The sequence below is a fragment of the Crinia signifera genome, chromosome 5 (genome assembly GCF_055691185.1).
Source record: "Crinia signifera chromosome 5, ASM5569118v1, whole genome shotgun sequence".
Taxonomy (NCBI): Eukaryota; Metazoa; Chordata; class Amphibia; order Anura; family Myobatrachidae; genus Crinia; species Crinia signifera.
This window is the reverse complement of record NC_139221.1, coordinates 331,502,124-331,524,560: the sequence shown is the minus strand read 5'-3', so window position 1 is coordinate 331,524,560 and position 22,437 is coordinate 331,502,124. Positions and strand designations below refer to the sequence as shown.

Here is a 22,437-nt window from a genome sequence, read left to right as displayed (position 1 = left end):
CAGAGCGAGGGGTAAGGAGAGGGTGGCAGAGCGAAGGGTAAGGAGGGTGGCAGAGCGAGGGGTAAGGAGAGGGTTGGCAGAGCGAGGGGTAAGGAGAGGGTGGCAGAGCGAAGGGTAAGGAGAGGGTGGCAGAGCGAAGGGTAAGGAGAGGGTTGGCAGAGCAAGGGGTAAGGAGAGGGTTGGCAGAGCGAGGGGGTAAGGAGAGGGTTGGCAGAGCGAGGGGGTAAGGAGAGGGTTGGCAGAGCGAGGGGTACGAGTGAGAGAGAGGTAAGACAGGTAACAGGAGGAATAAGGGGTATAGCATGGTAATATAAGCCACATAAATACAGATAATAATCGGAGTAACATACAGGAATGCAGAGAGACGCAGTGACAGAGTCAGCAAGAGACAGAAAAGCAATATCAGAGCCCTGAGTGCGGATAAACCACATGTAGTGCCAGGTGGGGGGGGGGGTCAGGTACAGTATACAGGGGATGCAGTGCCAGGGGATAGCCATAAGGGGCAGCCGCTGTGGTGTACGGGGAAAACAGTGCCAGGAGGGGGACAGGAGGGGCAGCTGGTGCGATGTACGGGGGATGCAGTGCCAGGGAAGGGACAGGAGGGGCAGCTGGTGCGATGTACGGGGGATGCAGTGCCAGGGGAGGGACAGGAGGTGTGGCCGCTGTGGAGAATGGGGGGTGCAGTGCCAGGAGAGGGACAGGAGGGGCAGCCGCTGTGAAATATGGGGGATGCAGTGCCTGGGGAGGGACAGGAGGTGTGGCCGCTGTAGAGAATGGGGGATGCAGTGCCTGGGGAGGGACAGGAGGTGTGGCCGCTGTAGAGAATGGGGGATGCAGTGCCTGGGGAGGGACAGGAGGTGTGGCCGCTGTTAAGTATGGGGGATGCAGTGCCAGGGGAGGAACAGGTATGGGGGATGCAGTGCCAGGGGAGGAACAGGAGGGGTGGCCAATGCAATGTACGGGTGATGCAGTGCCAGGGGACAGTCAGGCTTGGCGGCTGCTGTGGTGTACAGGGGATGCAGTGCAGTGGAGGGAAAGGACAGCTGCTACAATATACAGGTAATTCAGTGCCAGGGAAGGGAGGGGCGGCCGATGCGGTCTATAGGGGATGCAGTGCCAAGAGACAGGAGGGGCGGCCGCGTATAGGGAATGCGGTGCGAGGGATGGCTGCTGCAGTGCCAGATGGGGACAGGAGGGGTGGCTGGTGCAGTATAAAGGGTATGCAGTGCGAGGGGAAGAGACAGGAGGGGCGACCGGTCCGATGTACGGGGGATACAGGGGGAGGCATGACCAGCTGAATATGACCACTACCTGTACCCATACAATGCTCACCACCTCCTGGGCACACAGCATGCTGAAGCTCATTTCTGTAGTTATTTGCCAAGTCCGGGACTCAGGACAGTCAGGAAATGAGGTTTCTGTCTGATCATGGAATGGTCTCTCCATTAGAGCCTTGTGCAGCAGTCAGGAGTCACTTGGCAATATCAATTACTGACACTACCTGACGGGCCTGTGCTGCACTACAATCACTTACTGACATTACCTGAGGGGCCTGTGCGGCACTATCATTACTTATTGACACTACCTGAGGGGCCAGTGCGGCACTATCATCACTTACTGACACTACCTGAGGGGCCAGTGCGGCACTACAATCACTTACTGACACTACCTGAGGGGCCTGTGCGGCACTATCATCACTTACTGACACTACCTGAGGGGCCTGTGCGGCACTATCATCACTTACTGACACTACCTGAGGGGCCTGTGCGGCACTATCATCACTTACTGGCACTACCCGAGGGGCCTGTGCGGCACTACTATCACTTACTGGCACTACCCGAGGGGCCTATGCTGCACTACCATCACTTACTGACACTTCCTGAGGGGCCTGTGCTGCACTACCATCACTACCTGAGGAATAGGGCCGTCACATTCTACAGATCAGAGCCAGAGAGGGGCCTTTGCAGCACTACTATCACTTACTGACATTACCTGAAGGGGGCAGTGCTGCACTACTATCACTTACTGACATTACCTGTGCGGCACTATGATCACTTACTGACATTACCTGAGGGGCCTGTGCGGCACTATCATCACTTACTGTCACTAGGGGCCTATGCTGCACTACAATCACTTACTGACTCAACCAGAGGGTCCTGTGCGGCACTATCATCACTTACTGACATCACCTGAGGGGCATGTGCTGCACTATGATCACTTACTGACATTACCTGAGGGAACAGTGCTGCACTATGATCACTTACTGACATCACCTGAGGGGCCTGTGCTGCACTACTATCACTTACTGACATTACCTGAGGGGCCTGTGCGGCACTATGATCACTTACTGACATTACCTGAGGGGCCTGTGCTGCACTACGATCACTTACTGACACAACCAGAGGGGCCTGTGCAGCACTACTATCACTTACTGACATTACCTGAGGGGCCTGTGCTGCACTACCATCACTTACTGACACTTCCTGAGGGGCCTGTGCTGCACTACTATCACTTACTGACAATACCTGAGGTGCCTGTGCTGCACTACTATCACTACCTGAGGGGCCTATGCTGCACTACGATCACTTACTGACACAACCAGAGGGGCCTGTGCAGCACTACTATCACTTACTGACTCTACCTGAGGGGCCTGTGCTGCACTACGATCACTTACTGACATTACCTGAGGGGCCTGTGCTGCACTACGATCACTTACTGACACTACCTGAGGGGCCTATGCTGCACTACGATCACTTACTGACACTACCTGAGGGGCCTATGCTGCACTACGATCACTTACTGACACTTCCTGAGGGGCCTATGCTGCACTACGATCACTTACTGACACTACCTAGGGGCCTATGCTGCACTACGATCACTTACTGACACTACCTGAGGGGCCTATGCTGCACTACGATCACTTACTGACACTTCCTGAGGGGCCTATGCTGCACTACCATCACTTACTGACACTTCCTGAGGGGCCTATGCTGCACTACCATCACTTACTGACACTTCCTGAGGGGCCTATGCTGCACTACCATCACTTACTGACACTTCCTGAGGGGCCTATGCTGCACTACCATCACTTACTGACACTTCCTGAGGGGCCTATGCTGCACTACCATCACTTACTGACACTTCCTGAGGGGCCTGTGCTGCACTACCATCACTACCTGAGGAATAGGGCCGTCACATTCTACAGATCAGAGCCAGAGGTGTGGGAGGAACGTGGCAGAAACAAGAGCAGGCTCAGCCAGATGGTCCCGGATACCGGCACATGCTATTATTATCCGGTGCGCATTTACTGTAATCGCTAAGTCCTACCGGCAGGACAGGGCTTTATAGATAACATCGGTGTGTGTATATTTATTAACAGTTTCTTATATAGCGCACACATGTTCCGCAGCGCTTTACAGAGAGTAGTTGAACATTCACTATATATACACACATATATATATATATATATATATATATATATATATATATACATATACATACATATACACACACATACACACACACATATATATATACACACACACACACACACTATGTCTAGTCTCCGTGTGTAACCGAAACGCTGCCATCAGTTGGCAGAGAGTGAAACTACATCTCTTTCTCTCACACATGCAGAAACACAGAGGCAATCACAAGGTAGCAGACTAGCTATCAAAGCATTTGCTTTGAGCGGCCTTACTGGTGTGATTATATATATATATATATATATTTTATTTTGGTACTCTTTACCTAGCACGGCGCCCACGATTTTGATCGTGGGCATCGCAGGTAAAAAAATCGCGGGCATTGAATGCACTAAAAATCGGGTGCGACGCGACCGACGCGATGCCCGCGATTTCCCATAGGGAACAATGTTCAATGTCTCAATTGACCCGATTTTCATGTTCAATGCCTCAATTGACCCGATTTTTCCATAGGAAACTATGTTAAATGGCCCACAGAGGCCAAATAGGCACCCTGAAGTGTGAAATGGCCCCCGCAATTGTTAACGCCACCCCACGATCAACGTGAACCCGAAGCGTGGCGAGCGCAGCAAGCCCCGCGAGGGGACGCGGATACCTTCACAGGTAAACGCGTCCCTTCGCGGGCTTCACAGGTATCCGCGTCCGCTCGCCACGCTTCGGGTTGACGTTGATCGTGGGGTGGCGTTAACAATTGTGGGGGCCATTTCACACTTCAGGGTGCCTATTTGGCCTCTGTGGGCCATTTAACATTGTTTCCTATGGAAAAATCGGGTCAATTGAGACATTGAACATTGTTCCCTATGGGAAATCGCGGGCATCACGTCGCACCCGATTTTTTAGTGCATTCAAAGCCCGCGATGGGCGCCGTGCTAAGTAAAGAGTACCTTTATTTTTTTTAATATCACATATGGAACATGAGAAGGGATTGTCTGATTACTACATTCCCCTTGGTATTTGCACCTGCAGTAATGGAACAATACAGGATGACGCCACTAGTAGGCGCTGAGGTCATACTGATGAGTAATCACTAGCGAGAGTGTAGGAGGCGCTCTTACTCACCAATCTTCCAGGGGATGTCAGGAGGCGAGGGCTGTAATCTGGGGACAGATAATATACACACAGTCATATACGTGTACAGCGAGGACACCGGCCACCAGCACCACATAATGGCCGTGCAATGAGTACCTTCCAGTGGAGTGGGTGACGGGGTGGGTGCTGGGGAGGGGGATTCTGCCAGCTGGTCCAATGTGCCCCGCTTCCTTCCTTCCTTGGAGCGGGCGATCACTACCTGGGCTTTCAGTGCATCCTGCTCCAGAGACTTCATCCTGTGGCAGAGGCAGATGGAGGGGTGTCAGCAGGGACAGGATGGGGCTCAGAAGGAGGACAGTGTGGGGTGAAATGTGTCATACACAGATACAGCAGTGGAGTCCAGGCAAACACAACAAAGTGCACCGATGACCTACATGTGCTGCGGCTGCACCAAAACACAGAAACGGCGTCCCACTGTAACAGGTAACCAGGGAGTGGGGTCACCTGCTGGGAACCCCCATGCACTGCGTGTGTACATGCCCCCCCCCCTCATCTATTGTACAGGAATCTGAGCCCATATACCCGATGGGGAGGGTCTGATACCAGCCGGGGAGGGGGGTGACCAATAACTACTGTCACTGTATATGCATCGTATTATACTGCTGGGGATTATAACGTCAGACCCCTGCAACTGGCCTCCTCTATACCGTACAGCTCTACACCACACCGCAGGGGGTCAGGGCCGGCCTCCTCTATACCGTACAGCTCTACACCGCTCTGCAGGGGGTCAGGGCCGGCCTCCTCTATACCGTACAGCTCTACACCGCACTGCAGGGGGTCAGGGCCGGCCTCCTCTATACCGTACAGCTCTACACCACACCGCAGGGGGTCAGGGCCGGCCTCCTCTATACCGTACAGCTCTACACCGCACTGCAGGGGGTCAGGGCCGGCCTCCTCTATACCGTACAGCTCTACACCGCACTGCAGGGGGTCAGGGCCGGCCTCCTCTATACCGTACAGCTCTACACCACACTGCAGGGGGTCAGGGCCGGCCTCCTCTATACCGTACAGCTCTACACCGCTCTGCAGGGGGTCAGGGCCGGCCTCCTCTATACCGTACAGCTCTACACCGCACTGCAGGGGGTCAGGGCCGGCCTCCTCTATACCGTACAGCTCTACACCACACCGCAGGGGGTCAGGGCCGGCCTCCTCTATACCGTACAGCTCTACACCGCTCTGCAGGGGGTCAGGGCCGGCCTCCTCTATACCGTACAGCTCTACACCGCACTGCAGGGGGTCAGGGCTGGCCTCCTCTATACCGTACAGCTCTACACCGCTCTGCAGGGGGTCAGGGCCGGCCTCCTCTATACCGTACAGCTCTACACCGCTCTGCAGGGGGTCAGGGCCGGCCTCCTCTATACCGTACAGCTCTACACCGCTCTGCAGGCGGTCAGGGCCGGCCTCCTCTATACCGTACAGCTCTACACCGCACTGCAGGGGGTCAGGGCTGGCCTCCTCTATACCGTACAGCTCTACACCGCTCTGCAGGGGGTCAGGGCCGGCCTCCTCTATACCGTACAGCTCTACACCGCTCTGCAGGGGGTCAGGGCCGGCCTCCTCTATACCGTACAGCTCTACACCGCTCTGCAGGCGGTCAGGGCCGGCCTCCTCTATACCGTACAGCTCTACACCACACCGCAGGGGGTCAGGGCCGGCCTCCTCTATACCGTACAGCTCTACACCACACCGCAGGGGGTCAGGGCCAGCCTCCTCTATACCGTACAGCTCTACACCACACTGCAGGGGGTCAGGGCCGGCCTCCTCTATACCGTACAGCTCTACACCACACTGCAGGGGGTCAGACGGCCTCCTCTATACCGTACAGCTCTACACCGCTCTGCAAGGGTCAGGGCCGGCCTCCTCTATACCGTACAGCTCTACACCACACTGCAGGGGGTCAGACGGCCTCCTCTATACCGAACAGCTCTACACCGCTCTGCAGGGGGTCAGGGCCGGCCTCCTCTATACCGTACAGCTCTACACCGCTCTGCAGGGGGTCAGGGCCGGCCTCCTCTATACCGTACACCTCTACACCACACCGCAGGGGGTCAGGGCCGGCCTCCTCTATACCGTACAGCTGTACACCGCTCTGCAGGGGGTCAGGGCCGGCCTCTATACCGAACAGCTCTACACCGCTCTGCAGGGGGTCAGGGCCGGCCTCCTCTATGCCGTACAGCTCTACACCGCTCTGCAGGGGGTCAGGGCCGGCCTCCTCTATACCGTACAGCTCTACACCGCTCTGCAGGGGGTCAGGGACGGCCTCCTCTATACCGTACAGCTCTACACCACACTGCAGGGGGTCAGGGCCGGCCTCCTCTATACCGTACAGCTCTACACCGCTCTGCAGGGGGTCAGGGCCGGCCTCCTCTATGCCGTACAGCTCTACACCGCTCTGCAGGGGGTCAGGGCCGGCCTCTATACCTAACAGCTCTACACCGCTCTGCAGGGGGTCAAGGCCGGCCTCCTCTATACCGTACAGCTCTACACCGCTCTGCAGGGGGTCAGGGCCGGCCTCCTCTATACCGTACACCTCTACACCTCACCGCAGGGGGTCAGGGCCGGCCTCCTCTATACCGTACAGCTCTACACCGCTCTGCAGGGGGTCAGGGTCGGCCTCCTCTATACCGTACAGCTCTACACCACACCGCAGGGGGTCAGGGCCGGCCTCCTCTATACCGTACAGCTCTACACCACACCGCAGGGGGTCAGGGCCGGCCTCCTCTATACCGTACAGCTCTACACCACACCGCAGGGGGTCAGGGCCGGCCTCCTCTATGCCGTACAGCTCTACACCGCACTGCAGGGGGTCAGGGCCGGCCTCCTCTATACCGTACAGCTCTACACCACACCGCAGGGGGTCAGGGCCGGCCTCCTCTATACCGTACAGCTCTACACCACACCGCAGGGGGTCAGGGCCGGCCTCCTCTATGCCGTACAGCTCTACACCGCTCTGCAGGGGGTCAGGGTCGGCCTCCTCTATACCGTACAGCTCTACACCGCTCTGCAGGGGGTCAGGGCCGGCCTCCTCTATACCGTACACCTCTACACCACACCGCAGGGGGTCAGGGCCGGCCTCCTCTATACCGTACAGCTCTACACCGCTCTGCAGGGGGTCAGGGCCGGCCTCCTCTATACCGTACAGCTCTACACCGCACTGCAGGGGGTCAGGGCCGGCCTCCTCTATACCGTACAGCTCTACACCGCTCTGCAGGGGGTCAGGGCCGGCCTCCTCTATACCGTACAGCTCTACACCGCTCTGCAGGGGGTCAGGGCCGGCCTCCTCTATGCCGTACAGCTCTACACCGCACTGCAGGGGGTCAGGGCCGGCCTCCTCTATGCCGTACAGCTCTACACCGCTCTGCAGGGGGTCAGGGCCGGCCTCCTCTATACCGTACAGCTCTACACCGCACTGCAGGGGGTCAGGGCCGGCCTCCTCTATACCGTACAGCTCTACACCGCACTGCAGGGGGTCAGGGCCGGCCTCCTCTATACCGTACAGCTCTACACCGCACTGCAGGGGGTCAGGGCCGGCCTCCTCTATACCGTACAGCTCTACACCGCACTGCAGGGGGTCAGGGCCGGCCTCCTCTATGCCGTACAGCTCTACACCGCTATGCAGGGGGTCAGGGCCGGCCTCCTCTATGCCGTACAGCTCTACACCGCACTGCAGGGGGTCAGGGCCGGCCTCCTCTATACCGTACAGCTCTACACCACACTGCAGGGGGTCAGGGCCGGCCTCCTCTATGCCGTACAGCTCTACACCGCACTGCAGGGGGTCAGGGCCGGCCTCCTCTATACCGTACAGCTCTACACCACACTGCAGGGGGTCAGGGCCGGCCTCCTCTATGCCGTACAGCTCTACACCGCACTGCAGGGGGTCAGGGCCGGCCTCCTCTATGCCGTACAGCTCTACACCGCTCTGCAGGGGGTCAGGGTCGGCCTCCTCTATGCCGTACAGCTCTACACCGCACTGCAGGGGGTCAGGGCCGGCCTCCTCTATACCGTACAGCTCTACACCGCTCTGCAGGGGGTCAGGGCCGGCCTCCTCTATACCGTACAGCTCTACACCACACTGCAGGGGGTCAGGGCCGGCCTCCTCTATACCGTACAGCTCTACACCGCTCTGCAGGGGGTCAGGGCCGGCCTCCTCTATACCGTACAGCTCTACACCGCTCTGCAGGGGGTCAGGGCCGGCCTCCTCTATACCGTACAGCTCTACACCACACTGCAGGGGGTCAGGGACGGCCTCCTCTATACCGTACAGCTCTACACCACACTGCAGGGGGTCAGGGCCGGCCTCCTCTATACCGTACAGCTCTACACCGCTCTGCAGGGGGTCAGGGCCGGCCTCCTCTATGCCGTACAGCTCTACACCGCTCTGCAGGGGGTCAGGGCCGGCCTCTATACCTAACAGCTCTACACCGCTCTGCAGGGGGTCAAGGCCGGCCTCCTCTATACCGTACAGCTCTACACCGCTCTGCAGGGGGTCAGGGCCGGCCTCCTCTATACCGTACACCTCTACACCTCACCGCAGGGGGTCAGGGCCGGCCTCCTCTATACCGTACAGCTCTACACCGCTCTGCAGGGGGTCAGGGTCGGCCTCCTCTATACCGTACAGCTCTACACCACACCGCAGGGGGTCAGGGCCGGCCTCCTCTATACCGTACAGCTCTACACCACACCGCAGGGGGTCAGGGCCGGCCTCCTCTATACCGTACAGCTCTACACCACACCGCAGGGGGTCAGGGCCGGCCTCCTCTATGCCGTACAGCTCTACACCGCACTGCAGGGGGTCAGGGCCGGCCTCCTCTATACCGTACAGCTCTACACCACACCGCAGGGGGTCAGGGCCGGCCTCCTCTATACCGTACAGCTCTACACCACACCGCAGGGGGTCAGGGCCGGCCTCCTCTATGCCGTACAGCTCTACACCGCTCTGCAGGGGGTCAGGGTCGGCCTCCTCTATACCGTACAGCTCTACACCGCTCTGCAGGGGGTCAGGGCCGGCCTCCTCTATACCGTACACCTCTACACCACACCGCAGGGGGTCAGGGCCGGCCTCCTCTATACCGTACAGCTCTACACCGCTCTGCAGGGGGTCAGGGCCGGCCTCCTCTATACCGTACAGCTCTACACCGCACTGCAGGGGGTCAGGGCCGGCCTCCTCTATACCGTACAGCTCTACACCGCTCTGCAGGGGGTCAGGGCCGGCCTCCTCTATACCGTACAGCTCTACACCGCTCTGCAGGGGGTCAGGGCCGGCCTCCTCTATACCGTACAGCTCTACACCGCACTGCAGGGGGTCAGGGCCGGCCTCCTCTATACCGCACTGCAGGGGGTCAGGGCCGGCCTCCTCTATACCGTACAGCTCTACACCGCACTGCAGGGGGTCAGGGCCGGCCTCCTCTATACCGTACAGCTCTACACCGCACTGCAGGGGGTCAGGGCCGGCCTCCTCTATACCGTACAGCTCTACACCGCACTGCAGGGGGTCAGGGCCGGCCTCCTCTATACCGTACAGCTCTACACCGCACTGCAGGGGGTCAGGGCCGGCCTCCTCTATGCCGTACAGCTCTACACCGCTATGCAGGGGGTCAGGGCCGGCCTCCTCTATGCCGTACAGCTCTACACCGCACTGCAGGGGGTCAGGGCCGGCCTCCTCTATACCGTACAGCTCTACACCACACTGCAGGGGGTCAGGGCCGGCCTCCTCTATGCCGTACAGCTCTACACCGCACTGCAGGGGGTCAGGGCCGGCCTCCTCTATACCGTACAGCTCTACACCACACTGCAGGGGGTCAGGGCCGGCCTCCTCTATGCCGTACAGCTCTACACCGCACTGCAGGGGGTCAGGGCCGGCCTCCTCTATGCCGTACAGCTCTACACCGCTCTGCAGGGGGTCAGGGTCGGCCTCCTCTATGCCGTACAGCTCTACACCGCACTGCAGGGGGTCAGGGCCGGCCTCCTCTATACCGTACAGCTCTACACCGCTCTGCAGGGGGTCAGGGCCGGCCTCCTCTATACCGTACAGCTCTACACCACACTGCAGGGGGTCAGGGCCGGCCTCCTCTATACCGTACAGCTCTACACCGCTCTGCAGGGGGTCAGGGCCGGCCTCCTCTATACCGTACAGCTCTACACCGCTCTGCAGGGGGTCAGGGCCGGCCTCCTCTATACCGTACAGCTCTACACCACACTGCAGGGGGTCAGGGACGGCCTCCTCTATACCGTACAGCTCTACACCACACTGCAGGGGGTCAGGGCCGGCCTCCTCTATACCGTACAGCTCTACACCGCTCTGCAGGGGGTCAGGGCCGGCCTCCTCTATGCCGTACAGCTCTACACCGCTCTGCAGGGGGTCAGGGCCGGCCTCTATACCTAACAGCTCTACACCGCTCTGCAGGGGGTCAAGGCCGGCCTCCTCTATACCGTACAGCTCTACACCGCTCTGCAGGGGGTCAGGGCCGGCCTCCTCTATACCGTACACCTCTACACCTCACCGCAGGGGGTCAGGGCCGGCCTCCTCTATACCGTACAGCTCTACACCGCTCTGCAGGGGGTCAGGGTCGGCCTCCTCTATACCGTACAGCTCTACACCACACCGCAGGGGGTCAGGGCCGGCCTCCTCTATACCGTACAGCTCTACACCACACCGCAGGGGGTCAGGGCCGGCCTCCTCTATACCGTACAGCTCTACACCACACCGCAGGGGGTCAGGGCCGGCCTCCTCTATGCCGTACAGCTCTACACCGCACTGCAGGGGGTCAGGGCCGGCCTCCTCTATACCGTACAGCTCTACACCACACCGCAGGGGGTCAGGGCCGGCCTCCTCTATACCGTACAGCTCTACACCACACCGCAGGGGGTCAGGGCCGGCCTCCTCTATGCCGTACAGCTCTACACCGCTCTGCAGGGGGTCAGGGTCGGCCTCCTCTATACCGTACAGCTCTACACCGCTCTGCAGGGGGTCAGGGCCGGCCTCCTCTATACCGTACACCTCTACACCACACCGCAGGGGGTCAGGGCCGGCCTCCTCTATACCGTACAGCTCTACACCGCTCTGCAGGGGGTCAGGGCCGGCCTCCTCTATACCGTACAGCTCTACACCGCACTGCAGGGGGTCAGGGCCGGCCTCCTCTATACCGTACAGCTCTACACCGCTCTGCAGGGGGTCAGGGCCGGCCTCCTCTATACCGTACAGCTCTACACCGCTCTGCAGGGGGTCAGGGCCGGCCTCCTCTATGCCGTACAGCTCTACACCGCACTGCAGGGGGTCAGGGCCGGCCTCCTCTATACCGTACAGCTCTACACCGCTCTGCAGGGGGTCAGGGCCGGCCTCCTCTATACCGTACAGCTCTACACCGCACTGCAGGGGGTCAGGGCCGGCCTCCTCTATACCGTACAGCTCTACACCGCACTGCAGGGGGTCAGGGCCGGCCTCCTCTATACCGTACAGCTCTACACCGCACTGCAGGGGGTCAGGGCCGGCCTCCTCTATACCGTACAGCTCTACACCGCACTGCAGGGGGTCAGGGCCGGCCTCCTCTATGCCGTACAGCTCTACACCGCTATGCAGGGGGTCAGGGCCGGCCTCCTCTATGCCGTACAGCTCTACACCGCACTGCAGGGGGTCAGGGCCGGCCTCCTCTATACCGTACAGCTCTACACCACACTGCAGGGGGTCAGGGCCGGCCTCCTCTATGCCGTACAGCTCTACACCGCACTGCAGGGGGTCAGGGCCGGCCTCCTCTATACCGTACAGCTCTACACCACACTGCAGGGGGTCAGGGCCGGCCTCCTCTATGCCGTACAGCTCTACACCGCACTGCAGGGGGTCAGGGCCGGCCTCCTCTATGCCGTACAGCTCTACACCGCTCTGCAGGGGGTCAGGGTCGGCCTCCTCTATGCCGTACAGCTCTACACCGCACTGCAGGGGGTCAGGGCCGGCCTCCTCTATACCGTACAGCTCTACACCGCTCTGCAGGGGGTCAGGGCCGGCCTCCTCTATACCGTACAGCTCTACACCACACTGCAGGGGGTCAGGGCCGGCCTCCTCTATACCGTACAGCTCTACACCGCTCTGCAGGGGGTCAGGGCCGGCCTCCTCTATACCGTACAGCTCTACACCGCTCTGCAGGGGGTCAGGGCCGGCCTCCTCTATACCGTACAGCTCTACACCGCACTGCAGGGGGTCAGGGCCGGCCTCCTCTATACCGTACAGCTCTACACCGCACTGCAGGGGGTCAGGGCCGGCCTCCTCTATACCATACAGCTCTACACCGCTCTGCAGGGGGTCAGGGCCGGCCTCCTTTATACCGTACAGCTCTACACCGCTCTGCAGGGGGTCAGGGCCGGCCTCCTCTATACCGTACAGCTCTACACCGCACTGCAGGGGGTCAGGGCCGGCCTCCTCTATGCCGTACAGCTCTACACTGCACTGAGGGGGGTCAGGGCCGGCCTCCTCTATACCGTACAGCTCTACACCGCACTGCAGGGGGTCAGGGCCGGCCTCCTCTATACCGTACAGCTCTTCACCGCTCTGCAGGGGGTCAGGGCCGGCCTCCTCTATACTGTACAGCTCTACATTGCACTGCAGGGGGTCAGGGACAGCCTCCTCTATACCGTACAGCTCTGCACTGCAGGGGGTCAGACTGGGCCGGCCTCCTCTATACCGTACAGCTCTACACCGCACTGCAGGGGGCCAGGGCCGGCCTCCTCTATACCGTACAGCTCTGCTCTGCAGGGGGTCAGACTGGGCCGGCCTCCTCTATACCGTACAGCTCTACACCGCACTGCAGGGGTCAGACTGGGCCGGCCTCCTCTATACCGTACAGCTCTACACTGTAGGGGGTCAGACTGGGCCGGCCTCCTCTATACCGTACAGCTCTACAACACACTGTAGGGGGTCAGACGGCCTCCTCTATACCATACAGCTCTACACCACTCTGCAGGGGGTCAGGGCCGGCCTCCTCTATACTGTACAGCTCTACATTGCACTGCAGGGGGTCAGGGACGGCCTCCTCTATAGCGTACAGCTCTACACCGCTCTGCAGGGGGTCAGGGCCGGCCTCCTCTATACCGTACAGCTCTGCACTGCAGGGGGTCAGACTGGGCCGGCCTCCTCTATACCGTACAGCTCTACACCGCACTGCAGGGGTCAGACTGGGCCATCCTCCTCTATACCGTACAGCTCTACACCGCACTGCAGAGGGTCAGACTGGGCCGGCCTCCTCTATACCGTACAGCTCTACACCGCACTGCACGGGGTCAGACGGACTCCTCTAAACCGTACAGCTCTACACCGCACTGCAGGGGGTCAGGGCCGGCCTCCTCTACACCGCACTGCAGGAGGCCAGACTGGGCTGGCCTCCTCTATACCGTACAGCTCTACACCGCACTGCAGGGGTCAGGGCCGGCCTCCTCTACACCGCACTGCAGGAGGCCAGACTGGGCCGGCCTCCTCTATACCGTACAGCTGTACACCGCACTGCAGGGGGTCAGACTGGGCCGGCCTCCTCTATACCATACAGCTCTACACCGCACTGCAGGGGGGTCAGACTGGGCCGGCCTCCTCTATACCGTACAGCTCTACACCGCACTGCACGGGGTCAGACAGCCTCCTCTATACCATACAGCTCTACACCGCACTGCAGGGGGTCAGGGCCGGTCTCCTCTATACCGTACAGCTCTACACTGCACTGCAGGGGGCCAGACTGGGCCGGCCTCCTCTATACCGTACAGCTCTACACCGCACTGCAGGGGGTCAGACTGGGCCGGCCTCCTCTATACCGTACAGCTCTACACCGCACTGCAGGGGGTCAGACTGGGCCGGCCTCTTCTATACTGTACAGCTCTGCACCGCACTGCAGGGGGTCAGACGACCTCCTCTACACCGCACTGCACGGGGTCAGACTGCCTCTTTTATACCGTACAGGGCTGCAGTATGGAAGATTCTGCTCCAGGAGGGAACACATCACAATCCAAGATCCAATGTATCTTTATGCTGAGTACAAGAAGCGTCAGCTAAAAGGGACCCTGTAACACACTGATCAATTTCATATAAATAAAAAGATTTATGGTGATCACGGAGGCGGCCGCGGGGATCGCCCCTAATTAATGACCCACTACGAGCGCCACGGGGTCCCATGTCCATCTTTTATATCTAGTGAGAGCAGCATCACCAAAGGCGGCCGCTGTATAAAGTTCCCATCCGTGAGGATAGGGTAGTGCCCGCGGGCCAGTCCTACCCAACATGCACACAACTGGGTATTATTCCACGCCACCCGTGGTTCCTCGTAGACATACAATGATGTAGCTTATTACATGCCAGGAAGCCGTGTGCTGCACAGGGACATGCAGTGCGCGTGTTGCCCGCTGTACATGCTTCTAGCTGGGCACAGTGTGTACATGTGCCCCCCGCTCACACCTGCTGCCGTCCTCGGGCGTTCGGGGCCTTTGCTGACGAGCCTGGTATAGCTTCTTTGCCAGAGACTGCTCATACTGCTTAATACTGTCCTCCAGAGTGCTGCCCGCAGGGACAGGAAGGGAGACAGCAGGAGAGAGAAAGGAGACAACAGAGTGAGGATAGAGACAGCAGGAACATCTCATGTCAGAGAGACAGCAGAAAAGCAGAGAATACTGAGCCCTCTATACGTCCTTACAGGCAGCTCCATGTGAGGTCTCCTGCTGGTCGCGTGGGACAGACACCCTGAGAACCAAAGGGCATAGCCATAGAGTGTACAGTAAGGGAGGGGAGAGTACAGGGGAAAGGGGGCTGATAACAGTAAGAGAAGGGAGAGTACAGGGGAAAGGGGGCTGATAACAATAAGAGAAGGGAGAGTACAGGGGAAAGGGGGCTGATAACAGTAAGAGAAGGGAGAGTACAGGGGAAAGGGGGCTGATAACAGTAAGACAAGGGAGAGTACAGGGGAAAGGGGGCTGATTACAGTAAGAGAAGGGAGAGTACAGGGGAAAGGGGCTGATAACAGTAAGACAAGGGAGAGTACAGAGGAAAATGGGCTGATAACAGTAAGACAAGGGAGAGTACAGAGGAAAAGGGGCTGATAACAGTAAGACAAGGGAGAGTACAGGGGAAAGGGGGCTGATAACAGTAAGAGAAGGGAGAGTACAGAGGAAAATGGGCTGATAACAGTAAGAGAAGGGAGAGTACAGGGGAAAGGGGGCTGATAACAGTAAGAGAAGGGAGAGTACAGGGGAAAGGGGGCTGATAACAGTAAGAGAAGGGAGAGTACAGGGGAAAGGGGCTGATAACAGTAAGAGAAGGGAGAGTACAGAGGAAAGGGGGCTGATAACAGTAAGAGAAGGGAATGGAGAGTACAGGGGAAAAGGGGGCTGATAACAGTAAGAGAAGGGAGAGTACAGGGGAAAGGGGCTGATAACAGTAAGAGAAGGGAGAGTACAGGGGAAAAGGGGCTGATAACAGTAAGAGAAGGGAATGGAGAGTACAGGGGAAAAGGGGCTGATAACAGTAAGAGAAGGGAGAGTACAGGGGAAAGGGGCTGATAACAGTAAGAGAAGGGAGAGTACAGGGGAAAGGGGCTGATAACAGTAAGAGAAGGGAGAGTACAGGGGAAAAGGGGCTGATAACAGTAAGAGAAGGGAATGGAGAGTACAGGGGAAAAGGGGCTGATAACAGTAAGAGAAGGGAGAGTACAGGGGAAAAGGGGCTGATAACAGAAGGGAGGGGAGAGTACAGGGGAAAAGGGGCTGATAACAGAAGGGAGGGGAGAGTACAGGGGAAAGGGGGCTGATAACAGTAAGAGAAGGGAGAGTACAGGGGAAAAGGGGCTGATAACAGTAAGAGAAGGGAGAGTACAGGGGAAAGGGGGCTGATAACAGTAAGAGAAGGGAGAGTACAGGGGAAAGGGGCTGATAACAGTAAGAGAAGGGAGAGTACAGAGGAAAGGGGGCTGATAACAGTAAGAGAAGGGAATGGAGAGTACAGGGGAAAAGGGGCTGATAACAGTAAGAGAAGGGAATGGAGAGTACAGGGGAAAGGGGGCTGATAACAGAAGGGAGGGGAGAGTACAGGGGAAAAGGGGCTGATAACAGAAGGGAGGGGAGAGTACAGGGGAAAGGGGGCTGATAACAGTAAGAGAAGGGAGAGTACAGGGGAAAGGGGGCTGATAACAGTAAGAGAAGGGAGAGTACAGGGGAAAGGGGGCTGATAACAATAAGAGAAGGGAGAGTACAGGGGAAAGGGGGCTGATAACAGTAAGAGAAGGGAGAGTACAGGGGAAAGGGGCTGATAACAGTAAGACAAGGGAGAGTACAGGGGAAAGGGGGCTGATAACAGAAGGGAATGGAGAGTACAGGGGAAAAGGGGCTGATAACAGAAGGGAGGGGAGAGTACAGGGGAAAAGAGGCTGATAATAGAAGGCAAGGGGAGAATGTAACGATCAGATGAGGTGGTAGGCCGAATAAAGCATGCCTCCTATTATGTGTGAGATCAGTGTATTTCTGGTATTGTTGTAAAATCATGCCTCCTGTTATTATTATGTGTGGGATCAGGGCATGTCTTGTATTATGCGTGTAAACTGTTGGTGACCCTGGGAGGTTGGGGTCTGTATTCCCTCAGAGTGACCATCTGTAGAATCAGAAGATTCAAGAGAGGTTAGAGATTGCCTCCTTCCTCCAGTGCAGATCTGTTATCAATAAAGCCTGTCTGCTATGCATCTCACTGGATGAGGAATGAGTATCCATCACTTTGAAAACAGCAGATGAATTATGCATGTACTGTAGAAGATACATCCCCTAGTGATGAGCAAGGAAAGGGTCAAAATTCCAAGGGTGGGAGGTATGACACTCTCTTGTCAATATTTGAGTGTTACTTCTTGGGGGAACAGCAAACTGTCTGTAAGCGACCGGAGATTTCTTGAGACCCCCCCACTACAGGACCCGTACTTGGGCGTAAGACACAGTCCTGTCATTTTTTAATTCCCTTTTATTTCTGAATTGCATTTCACTTGTGTGTACTTTTAAAATCATTGTAATATCTTGTAACCATTTTTATCACTAAAGCTCTGTAGTATTTCTAGGAATAAATAATACATATTCCCAGTTATGATTTTGTGATTCTTAGAACCTTTTAAGCCAAAGAAGAGTGGTCAGCGTTACCTTATTTTTATACTGTATTGTGTGGTCAGGTGCGAGCCAAGCAGCTCCTTGCGCAGTTTCAAAGCACTAAAATCAGGCTTTGCTGGTGGCAGTGTACCTCATAGAGGGGACTCGTGTGTCCAAGTGAACCCCAGTCTCGGCCGGAGCTGCTCAGATTGACGTATCTGAACAGGCGACCGGTGGGTCTGTGACAGAGTACAGGGGAAAAGGTTCTGATAATAGAAGGGAGGGGAGAGTACAAGGGAAAAGGTTCTGATAATAGAAGGGAGGGGAGAGTACAGGGGGAAAGGTTCTGATAATAGAAAGGAGGGGAGAGTACAGGGGAAAAGGAGCTGATAATAGAAAGGAGGGGAGAGTACAGGGGAAAAGGAGCTGATAATAAAAGGGAAGAGGAGAGTACAGGGGAAAAGGGGCTGATAACAGTAAGAGAAGGGAAGGGGAGAGTACAGGGGAAAAGGGGCTGATAACAGTAAGAGAAGGGAAGGGGAGAGTACAGGGTAAAAGGGGCTGATAACAGTAAGAGAAGGTAAGGGGAGAGTACAGGGGAAAATGGGCTGATAACAGTAAGAGAAGGGAGGGGAGAGTACAGGGGAGAGTACAGGGGAAAAGGGGCTGATAATAGTAAGAGAAGGGAAGGGGAGAGTACAGGGGAAAAGGGGCTGATAACAGTAAGAGAAGGGAAGGGGAGAGTACAGGGTAAAATGGGCTGATAACAGTAAGAGAAGGGAAGGGGAGAGTACAGGGGAAAAGGGGCTGATAACAGTAAGAGAAGGGGAGAGTACAGGAGAAAGGGGGCTGATAATAGAAGGGAAGGGGAGAGTACAGGGGAAAAGGGGCTGATAATAGAAGGGAGGGGAGAGTACAGGGGAAAAGGAAATGATAATAGAAGGGAAGGGGAGAGTACAGGGGGAAAAGGGGCAGATAATAGAAGAGAAGGGAGAGTACAGGGGAAAAGGGGATGAAAACAGAAGGGAGAGGAGAGTACAGGGGAAAATGGGCTGATAACAGTAAGAGAAGAGAGGGGAGAGTACAAGGGAAAAGGGGCTGATAATAGAAGGGAAGGGGAGAGTACAGGGGAAAAGGGGCTGATAACAGAAGGGAGGGGAGAGTACAGGGGAAAAGGGGCTGATAACAGAAGGGAGGGGAGAGTACAAGGGAAAAGGGGCTGATAATAGAAGGGAGGGGAGAGTACAGGGGAAAAGGGTCTGATAACAGAAGGGAGGGGAGAGTACAAGGGAAAAGGGTCTGATAATAGAAAGGAGGGGAGAGTACAAGGGAAAAGGGTCTGATAATAGAAGGGAGGGGAGAGTACAGGGGAAAAGGGTCTGATAACAGAAGGGAGGGGATAGTACAAGGGAAAAGGGGCTGATAATAGAAAGGAGGGGAGAGTACAAGGGAAAAGGGGCTGATAATAGAAGGGAGGGGAGAGTACAAGGGAAAAGGGGCTGATAATAGAAGGGAGGGGAGAGTACAGGGGAAAAGGGTCTGATAATAGAAGGGAGGGGAGAGTACAGGGGAAAAGGATCTGATAATAGAAGGGAGGGGAGAGTACAGGGGAAAAGGGTCTGATAATAGAAGGGAGGGGAGAGTACAGGGGAAAAGGGGCAGGTGAGGTGGAAAACACTGGGAGAGAGGCTGAATGTTTGGCAGGGACACGCGGGGTTACCATTGCGCCACACGCCATGTCTCGGCCAGTTATTTCTGCTGTGATGGAGAGCCGGACAGTGACAGAGAAAGGAAGAATATAAAGCAGGGAGAAGAGGCGCAGAGCACAGGAAGGAGGGGGCATCACCATAAACCCCCGGCCCATGTAGGCAGTGATAAGCCTCCCAGCTTGCGCACATCTGTGGGAGAAATTACCTGGCAGCTCTCCACATGGCTCTCTTTTCAGCTTGTAATGCTCTGCGCTCCGCAGGTGACAGTTGCATCTCTTGTTCCGTAAGCTCAGGGCTCTGCACCCTTAGCCGTTCCTGAAGACGACGCTCTGCTTTAGCAGTCCGCACTGGGGCCACCCCATCTGTGCCGCCAGGGTAAACAGGACTAAGTCTGCGGAGGACAAGAGAAGAAGACACTGTAACAACACTGTAAGTAGTGAGGACAGGAGGAGAAGACAGGGGTCCAGCGAGGGCTGAGTGACAGGAGGAGAAGGCGGGGGGGGGGGGGGGCAGCGAGGGCTGAGTGACAGGAGGAGAAGGCGGGGGGGGGGGGCCCAGCGAGGGCTGAGTGACAGGAGGGGAAGGCGGGGGCCAGCGAGGGCAGTGTGATGACAAGAGGAGAAGGCGGGTGGCCAGCGAGGACAAGGCGGGGGGCCAGTGAGGGCTGAGTGACAGGAGGAGAAGGCAGGGGGCCAGTGAGGGCTGAGTGACAGGAGGAGAAGGCGAGGGGGCCAGTGAGGGCTGAGTGACAGGAGGAGAAGGCGAGGGGGCCAGTGAGGGCTGAGTGACAGGAAGAGAAGGCGAGGGGGCCAGTGAGGGCTGAGTGACAGGAGGAGAAGGCGAGGGGGCCAGTGAAGGCTGAGTGACAGGAGGAGAAGGCGAGGGGGCCAGTGAGGGCTGAGTGATAGGAGGAGAAGGCGAGGGGGCCAGTGAGGGCTGAGTGACAGGAGGAGAAGGCGAGGGGGCCAGTGAGGGCTGCGTGACAGGAGGAGAAGGCGAGGGGGCCAGTGAGGGCTGAGTGACAGGAGGAGAAGGCGAGGGGGCCAGTGAGGGCTGAGTGACAGGAGGAGAAGGCGAGGGGGCCTGTGAGGGCTGAGTGACAGGAGGAGAAGATAGGGGGCCAGCGAGGGCTGAGTGACAGGAGGAGAAGATAGGGGGCCAGCGAGGGCTGAGTGACAGGAAGAGAAGATAGGGGGCCAGCGAGGGCTGAGTGACAGGAGGAGAAGGCGGGGGCCAGCGAGGGCTGAGTGACAGGAGGAGAAGGCGGGGGCCAGCGAGGGCTGAGTGACAGGAGGAGAAGGCGGGGGCCAGCGAGGGCTGAGTGACAGGAGGAGAAGGCGGGGGGCCAGTGTGGGCTGAGTGACAGGAGGAGAAGGCGGGGGGCCAGTGTGGGCTGAGTGACAGGAAGAGAAGATAGGGGGCCAGCGAGGGCTGAGTGACAGGAAGAGAAGATAGGGGGCCAGTGTGGGCTGAGTGACAGGAGGAGAAGGCGGGGGCCAGTGTGGGCTGAGTGACAGGAGGAGAAGGCGGGGGCCAGTGTGGGCTGAGTGACAGGAGGAGAAGGCGGGGGCCAGTGAGGGCTGAGTGACAGGAGGAGAAGGCGGGGGCCAGTGAGGGCTGAGTGACAGGAGGAGAAGGCGGGAGTAGTGATGACTAAGTGAAATGAGGAGGAGGTGGGGCGGGGAGGGCTGTGTGATGGGAGGAGGCGGGATGGTGAGGGCTGTGTGATGGTGAGAGCTGAGTGAAAGGAGGAGGAGGGGGGGGGGGGGGACAGTATCTGATTTATCAAAGGGTCATCAACAGTCAGAAAGAAAATCGACAATATTCAGAGATCTGCCATCTCTCACCCAGTCATGGAGTTAGGTCTCTGCTCCACCCTGAAAGCATCTTCCAGTGAATTTCTCTGAGAGTCTGCCGGTGATAACCTGCAAAGAAGAGACAGTATCCAAATGATCTCTGCCCGAGACCTCCAGAACCTCAACTCTGCCCGAGACCTCCAGAACCTCAACTCTGCCCGAGACCTCCAGAACCTCAACTCTACCCGAGACCCCAGAACTCGGTACTGCCTGAGACCCCAGAACTCGGTACTGCCTGACACTTCCAGACTTCTGACACCTATGGAGTTGCACCGATTCCTGAAATGCGCCCACCACACCGCCTCCTGACCTCTGGCTTAACACCACCTACCAATCCAGAGATTGCACCAACCCTACACATCCTATACTGGAGATTTCCAATCCTGCCCAGCACCTGACCCAACACTTACAGACCCCATCAATGCCGGAATGTGCACACACCGCGGAACCTGCACACTATATACAGTCTCATCTCAGTGATGGGAAATGATCAGAGGAAGGCATACGGAGCAGATTCTCACCCGGTGAGCGAGGACAGGCTCCCACCATCAACACCTTCCGTGAATACATTGCTCGGGGTGCTGGGACCCCCCATCCTCGGACTGTAGTCTCCAGGTGTCACCTCGTCCTCTTCCCGCAAGAGCTGTTCCCTCTTCATCTGAATCTTACGGGCTGAGGGAGACAGCGTAGGAAGAAAGAAATCAATACGAGAAAGAAGAAGACAGAGGACAAGATACGGAATTGGTGGCTCAGTCTTGTCACCCACCACGCTCACCTTCCTCCTCCTTCATCTTCCTGAGATCATCCTCCCCCACCAGGGAGACACGTTTCGGGGGACGCTCCGCTTGCTGCTGCTTCATGTCCATCTCAAAGTATTTTTGCCTCTCCCGGAAAGATCGCTGCTCAGGGCTGTCCAGGCCCTAAGGACAGAGGAACCGGACGATGACGTGAACAGGAAGGAGACTAGCCACCCCCCCCCCAGATCTGATACCACAGGCGTGGGTGTGATTACTGATTGATTAGCATCTTCTGCAAGCGGGTGGATAGGTGCGGTTTGGCCACAGTGACACAGCCAACTCTAAAGGTGGCCATACACACGCATATTTATCTGCAGATCTGGCTGGTTGGAACAAACACATGGTTATGGATGAGAGCAAATGACAGTTGACCATTTGCTTGGAAATGCTGGAAAACTGACAAACTGTCACTCATCCA

At 57.5% G+C, this 22,437-nt stretch overlaps 1 protein-coding gene across 1 annotated transcript in view; it reads right to left on the bottom strand.

The window, feature by feature from the left end:
• The window catches only part of LOC146005833 (protein scribble homolog), a 36,764-nt gene that overhangs the window by 11,163 nt on the left and 3,164 nt on the right, over positions 1 to 22,437 (bottom strand). Inside the window, exons 2-8 of the mRNA XM_083145261.1 lie at positions 21,998 to 22,142; positions 21,744 to 21,894; positions 21,214 to 21,291; positions 19,572 to 19,757; positions 15,001 to 15,099; positions 4,671 to 4,810; positions 4,545 to 4,582 (exon numbers count right to left, since the gene is read on the bottom strand). Of these exons, the coding sequence (XP_083001387.1) occupies positions 4,545 to 4,582; positions 4,671 to 4,810; positions 15,001 to 15,099; positions 19,572 to 19,757; positions 21,214 to 21,291; positions 21,744 to 21,894; positions 21,998 to 22,142 (837 nt within the window). The remainder of the gene's footprint in view (positions 1 to 4,544; positions 4,583 to 4,670; positions 4,811 to 15,000; positions 15,100 to 19,571; positions 19,758 to 21,213; positions 21,292 to 21,743; positions 21,895 to 21,997; positions 22,143 to 22,437) is intronic.